Source organism: Carassius carassius, chromosome 40, assembly GCF_963082965.1.
Source record: "Carassius carassius chromosome 40, fCarCar2.1, whole genome shotgun sequence".
NCBI classification, from domain to species: Eukaryota; Metazoa; Chordata; class Actinopteri; order Cypriniformes; family Cyprinidae; genus Carassius; species Carassius carassius.
In genome coordinates, this window is record NC_081794.1 from 20,827,404 (window position 1) to 20,835,129 (window position 7,726).

Genomic DNA, 7,726 nt, shown 5'->3' on the forward strand with positions numbered 1-7,726 from the left:
GGCTAAAATGACTGAAATACACACACTTACTGTACCCGATATCTAGTTTGACCATGATTTTATATACACTCTTGGATTATAGGACATTATCACAAAAAAAAAAACAATTTTATTTAAAATGTATTTTTTTTTTACATTTCAAAATATTTTATACATATATCATGCAATCAAGATAAAAACAAGAATATGTCTCTTTCTGTTAAACTAAAGATTAACAATTGATAATACCTGCTTAAGAGATTATTTTCTTGTTCTACCAATATTCATGCAAGGAATACCCAAATGAAAAAACTGTAAAAAAAAAAAAAAAAAAAAAAAAAAAAAAATGCAAGTGAACATTTAAAGGAATGTGTCGATACACTCCCTGAGACACGTATGGTAGCTGTGTGTGGGTGTATGCATGCATGCGTGTCTATTTTGAAATATTTGTCTGTAATTGTATGAGTGCAAAAGCATGATTCATTGCATTTGAGTGACCTACATCTGGCCCCATTACCAACTGAAGTATCCTAAATATTCATTCAGTAGAAATATGGCCAGCAGACACAGAAATGGGCCTGTAAAATAGAAGAACAAGAACAGGAAATATTTAGCATTATATCGAGAACTTGACTTGGTTATGTTTGATAAGATAGTTTCAAATTTAAAAAAAAAAAAGATTTTTAATGAATATAAAATCAGCTGTAATGCTGTAAAACTGTGGTGTACTTAAATATAAAATATCTAAATATATGAAAATCATGTGTCCTGCATTGCATTGATAGTTCTAACTTACCTGCAGGATGAATATAACTAGAGGAGTGTTGTGCTGTAAACGGAGTTATGAGATTTTAAATACGTGTTATTGAATATCAAATTGGAATCATGTAGAAGTAAAAATCTTAAATACCTCTGACTTGAAACTCCATAGTCAGGATCCCTCCATTTGGATCAGGCTCAAATTCAGTGCTTCTTGATGTACATGGAGTCTTGGATAGAGTTAAGAGGAGTCTCAATGGAGACAGAAATCTATTTAAAACTACAGTACAACTGCTTTAAATTGATACTGATACTCACCGGCTGACAGAATAGCTTTTCCCCATCACATACTTGGACCTCACAATGGAGCCACACGGTGGAAACTTTCTCTAGCCTCTGGAAGCGGAACGAGTTGAACTTGAACATGGACCGACTGTCTTTCGCATTTTCAAATATGATGACTGTGTTGTCTAAAGAGCAGCTGTCAACCAAGAGCAAATATATTAGAGCAGTATTGAATCAAAGTAACATGAATCAAAGTAGTTTGAACTGACAATAAAACGTTACCTGTTCTGAATTAAAGTCCACCGTTTCTTGTCTGTTGAAAATGGAGTAGGTGTTGCCCAGCAATTTGTTATTACTACTTTGAATCTATAGACATTAAATAGAGATTCTTTCATACTGACTGTCTGTGCATTTGATCAAATTACACAACTTTTTTTGAGCAACTCACCGATTACTAAGTCCCTTTGCTTCAATGCCAATGAACACCTCAGATCCGATCTCTGATGTGTCAATCACATATGGTGCATCTTTTGCATAGAGGAACTTTGAGTTCTACAAACCCCAAAGAAGAAAAAAAAACACACAAAAATTCAGTGTTTTATATAATTAATATATTTGTAAAACTAATATATATATTATTCATTTTATTTTACAAATATATAATAACATATATAATAAAAATACAATACTACATTTTTTATTGATTTATTATTTTATAATATATTTACTAAGGCATTTTCAGTAATTGTTGGGGGAAAATATCGCACAAATAACATGGAAATATTTTTTTTTCTTTTGTATATTCGTCATCACTGGACACTTTTAAGGAAAGTGTAAGTACTCACTGTGAACACATTCATAGACAACTGAGACTTAAAAGAACCTAAACTCCCGTTGTTGACATAAACTGTTGCCACTCTGGAAGAAGCAGAGGGTTTAGTAAAGACGCTGCAAGTCAACGGTCAGAATGCACAGGCTCTATGAAATCTACACCTACTGGACTTGACATCAGTGTAACGGGATCTACCTTTGGCTAAAAACAGCATTGTTGACCAGATAAGCCGCTTTATAAGTGCAGCTGAATGTGTAGTTGACGGGCTGGTTCCGGACAGTAAGAGAGGAGTCGTTGGATACTATTGAGTTATAGAATATGTACCGTGGGTCTTTGCCTCCTACATACTGAGAAGAAGATAGAAGCCAATCAATTTTTAGCTCTTTTTTTCTGATTAATTAATTGTTAGGATACATTAAACCAATCAAACGGCTCACCTCAGACAGGGTGCCACAGTAGGAGTAATTCTTTGGAGTCAGGTCTGGGATGGTGAAACGATAGAAGCCTGGAGTGTTAATGCCATTGTAGCACATGCCTCCCAGTGACAGCTGGCCAATCTCCCATCCATATGGACATTCTGGCACGTTTGCAATGATGGCATTGGGAAAACATGACACCATGACGTAATCTGAAACAGATGACAAATTGGTCTGTCAGGATTATCTAGCCAATTAGATCATGCCAACAACAAATACACAGCCTTTCGATCCACAATGAGAGGAGATGTTAAAAATATTATGCATTTACCAGCTTTCTGAGGGGCACAGGCCCATGTCATGGGGAGGAGAATGAAGATTACACCAACAGCTGCCATTTTATAACACTGAACAAAGAGTGCACTGTTACATTTACCTAAAATGTCTCTGTTCAAGATTTTATACATGATACAAGCACACTCATGACCTGAATTATCTATATTTAATGCTAACGTGATTATTTTCAATACAAAAGCACCATAATATTTGAGTTACAATTAATGTTCATACCACCCCAATGCAGAATCTAGAAGAAGCGTTGACTAAGGTCTCTAGCAGAAGGTTTGCATAGTTCCTGTGCAGATCTTCTGCATGCAAATGATGATAAATCCTAAAAGCAGAGTTCATTGAAGTCAGCACAAGAGCTGCTTTATAGCTCCACAGGTAGGCTGTAACCCCCCTCGCCACTTTGGTCAGCCAGTCTGGTGAGGCCTTTTGGTGATAGCATTGTGAAGGAAAGCACAAAAGCTCTCTGTGCTGGCCAGACACTGACTTTTAAATGACCAGTGTCTCAAGGGGAAGACCATTTTCTCATCTTTAATCAAAAACATGGTCATTTGGTCAATTACTACTTAATTTTCACATAAAATGAAACTCCCAGCAACATTTCAGCCCTTCATATGAGTTTCTGATATAGGACCTCTATGTTGTCAAAGATCATTACTACCTGCAAATTCTGGTTTCTACTTGAAGATCTTATATAAATGGGCATCTTTTTTTAGAGAATTTGAAAATTAGCTTCCAATTTACACTCATTCCAGGTTATGTAATACTCCTCGTCTCTGCCATGCTGATCAGTGGATTGGCATCAGTAGATATCTAATGCGCCCTAGTCATGCCAGACTGCCTCTTAAAGAGGCCCAGTGTCATTAAGGTCAGTCTCATTGAGCTTAACCAAAACAGTAATACAGCTGTGCACAATCTTCATGCTGTTTATTTTGAGTGAAAGGACAGTAAAGGGCGTCATTAATGGATAAAGATCACGCAAAAATTTTAATCTGCTGAAAATGTACTCGCCCTTAGACCATCCAAGATTTAGATGAGGTGGTTTCTTCTTCAGAAAACATTTGGAGAAATTTAGCACTTGCTCACCAATGGATCCTCTGCATTGAATGGCTGCCATCAGAAACAGCTGATAAAAACATAAACATTTTATAGCCAGAAGCAGTGGTTTGATGTAAAATATGTCTTAAGGTTGGATTTATCACAATAATCTACAAGTAATTCACATGACTAAAGTCCATTAATTAATGCATTGTTAGGTGAAAAGCTACATTGTGGCATAGACAACCCGCAACCCTTTACAGGAACTTACAATGCAGGTCAGGAAACAAGCTTTTTCCGGAACCCTGAGTCAGACTGATAACGATTCATGGCAGCAGGGGCACTTAGATCCGAAATATACAACCCAAGTCATCACCCATGAACTGGCAATGTCACACACCCCAAAAACATCACACTTGGGAATTGGTGTATTAAGAGCCTTTAAGATTTCCGTAATCAAACATACAATGCAGAATGTATAGATGGGGCCTGTATAGATCAAGATGGGCCCCCTGATAAGGTAAGAAGACTGAAGACAAGCACACAAAATCTGATAGTCAAAGGATATGCCATTCACAGAGATTGTGTTTCAGCCTCTAAGGAAAGCAGGGCACTTAGAGAAGCAGCATTTATCCTCAGACAGTGTGTCTCCTTAAATTTGAGGACAGGCAAGTATCCCTGTTTAGCCTTTCTTTATGTGTACGAATCATGAATACGAGGTCAGCCGGTTCAGCTTGCTCACAGTGATATTAACAGTTTTAACACATTTAAAACTTAATCTATGAGTGGAAGTTATTGTAGACAGATGTGTTCCAAAGATACTGTGTTCATATATAAAGAGCAGGGTTTATTATGACTTGGGCTAGACAGTTATATTGTAATGTTAGTATAACATTATATTTCAAATCAGAAAATAGTCCTTAAATCATGAAATACACTACATTCTTTATAAATGTTTATTAAGTATCAGCATCTCTGTCTTGTTTTGGTTATATATATATATATATATATATATATATATATAAATGTGTGTGTGTGTGTGTGTGGGTGTGTTTGTGTTTGTGTGTGTGTGTGTGTGTGTGTGTGTCTGTGTGTGTGTCTGTGTGTGTGTGAGTGTGTGTATGTTTCTGTTTATCATGCATTGTAGTGAATAAATGTCCCCACAAGCATAGTAAAACCTGAATTTTTTGACGTTGTGGGACTGGTCTACGGTCCCCACAAGGGGAAAAAGATAATTAAATACTAAATGATGTTTATCTTAAAGTGTAACCTATGGAAAGTGTAGTCTATGGAAAGACCCTACAATTCACAGAAACCTAACATGTGTGTGTGTGTGTGTGTTTACTTAGCTTTTTTGACAAATATACTCATATATATATCATATAAATATAATCAATATATAACAATATGATTTTTGCTGTGTTGTAAAAAGAGAATGTTATAGGCTTTAAACATAACCAACCATTTTTTAACAAAGTAAGGTGATGGTACAGAGAAATAAAAGGAGCGTGTCTTTTATAAATAACTATTTTATAAGATCAAGACATACACACAGCCAAAATTCGCTAATTACTGGTGCTGATGTAAAATGATCAGATGAAGACAGCACAGGCCCTGATATCCCACGTGATAAAATTATAGCACAGCAAAGGCTACTTTCTCTTGTGCTCATTATCATGAGAATGGAAGAGACCACTGGGATACATTAGAGTTCAATGCCTGAGAAAAAAAAACAATGGTAGATGCAAATCAACTCTGAGGCCCAGAGCCCAGGGACAGCTAGCGTTTCAGCTGACTATGAAGAGCCTTCCAGGTGTTCAAGCTGTTCGGATGTCCCGAGACTCCTTTGTGTTATGTAATATCAGGTGTGCATGCCATACCATAAACAATGCTAAATATTTGTGCATTCCTTGTGAAGCTTTAACCACCAAGTTCTAAATATGAAATCAAGGACAATCTCCTGTAAAGCACCCAGGAGACCCCACTAAGGGGCCTCTGCAAATTTCTAAAGCCTCAAGATGACTTAATGATGATTTAAAATAAGACAAAAACAAGCATTAAAATAAGTTGAAACAACTAAAAATAAAGATATATGTTGTTGCCCTCTTTGAAAAACCTGGATATATGAGAAAGAAGAGTGATTTCTAGGCCTAGGCCCTTATTTATATCTTACCACTAAGAGTTCTACTAAATAGCAAATAGTTTTCTCTTAAAACATATTCACCAGGCTGCTGAGACAAACGTTTACTGAGGAATAGAGAGAAGTCTTAAGCTAAGAGGTTGACCTCGTTGCTATGGATGATGTCAGCATGCTTACTATGCACACAGTGATTGGCTGAGAGAATATAAATATTCAGCTGAACGCATTATGGGGAAAAACTATATTTAAAGCTTTATATTTATATTAACTTTTGCATAAGACATAGCTCTCTGGAACTCAACAATGAAATCAGAAAAAGTTTTTATTACACTTATGCATTCTTGAAATTTCTTTGAATCTTTGATTTGTAAATATAAACTGCCACAGCTTGCAATAGGCAGACAATGAGTGATGGGAAAAGGCATGGCAACCTCAGCGGTAGCTACTTACTCTGAATACTGATGCCAGCTGATGTGGCTGACTCAGAAAATGGCCTGATCTGTGGCTGTCCTGGAGTCACCTGATCAAATTTGCTGATGAGAACACAGTATTAACAAAAACATAAATTAATTTGAACTAGATCTGTACTTTGTACATGTGCAAAACCCTTTCCTAGAAGGTTTCTTCACAGTCAAAAGTTAAAACGTGAAAAGGGCCTAGATAAAGAATCTAAGATATGGTTTCTGGATATGACTTGGAAACCTCCTCCAGAATAACTTTGCAGGATTTCATGGGAAGAAATTCCTGTAGGTATTTGTAAGAGAGAATTCCACTGGAGATACCACATGAGCATCTTGTGTCTTTGAAGCCTAACCTTCCCCTTTTCCAAAGACTATGAAACAAGGATAAATGTTGTTATACACACTAGCATAATTAAAGAGGAACGTGTCCAGAATATGTATGCAAATGTTCTTGTTCCTTTGTGAATACACAATTAAGACCCAGCAGGATGTCTGGACAAGACTTAAAAAGATCTTGCTTGGAGACATCAACTGCATTCAGATTAGTGAGCTGAATTAAATGCAAATAGTTTTCTTTAGTAGTTCTACCATGGAGCTAAATCTTTATCCAAAGATCAAGCACATGTAGTGATCATCTGCTAGGAAATGTAGTCATATAATCTGTATTGCAGACTTAGAAGCATTATGCTCCTTATGGGATAAAGTTTTGTTACGTTGTTTCAAGCTGTTTATCTATACAGATAGCATTAATTTAGCAACAAATCAACTAAATGAATAAACAAACCTTCCTGTAACCCAACATTTATTTTTGTCAACTTATTTTTACTAATATCTCCGAAACCTTACATGGAACTGGTTTACAAACGGCATTGTAAAGAACTCTAGCCATTTTGCGTCAAACTCACGCTCTCACTCTAAACCCCTCCTTCTTATTTCATCTCATCCAATGAGATGTCACCAAACTGGACGGTGAAAATGATTGACAAGGCAGAGAGCATTTATGATTGGCTACTTCTCTGACTGGCTAAAAGCGACAATTACTATTTTACTACCACTTTAAATACAGAGTCAATCTATGATAAGTCATTATTACGATAAGTTATCATTATTATTATTATTATTACATAGAGGAAAAATGTAATTACAATGAGATTTTATTATAAGGAGACGAAAGTCACGAAGTTTCATATTTTTGTGATTATAATTAGATAAGATGTTGAGAAAATTACAGAATCACGTTTTCAACTCAACTGTGGTGGAAACAGATCCCATACAAACGTTATTTTTTATGTATTATTGTTGTTATTATTTTTTATTATTATTATTTTGCAAGGTGCTCGATAAAATCTGTACTTAACAATTTACATAGCAACTTCACAATTCCCGTTTGAGGTATGATTAAATTTATGTTAATGTCTCTTCAAGTACATTAACCTCACTATCACAACCTGACCCCTAGTGGCTCTATCCA

At 35.8% G+C, this 7,726-nt stretch overlaps 1 protein-coding gene across 1 annotated transcript; it reads right to left on the bottom strand.

Annotated features, from left to right (window-relative positions):
* Window positions 1–123: 123 nt before the first annotated feature.
* Window positions 124–2,966, bottom strand: LOC132122358 (beta-tectorin-like). The gene is made up of 11 exons (XM_059532536.1): window positions 2,842–2,966; window positions 2,603–2,678; window positions 2,293–2,483; window positions 2,051–2,202; window positions 1,869–1,941; window positions 1,472–1,575; window positions 1,306–1,389; window positions 1,057–1,219; window positions 890–968; window positions 776–808; window positions 124–557 (listed from the first exon to the last, which is right to left on the bottom strand). Exons 1-11 carry the CDS (start codon window positions 2,956–2,958, stop codon window positions 493–495), a joined length of 1,137 nt encoding a protein of 378 aa, XP_059388519.1. The 5' UTR covers window positions 2,959–2,966; the 3' UTR covers window positions 124–492.
* Window positions 2,967–7,726: the final 4,760 nt, after the last annotated feature.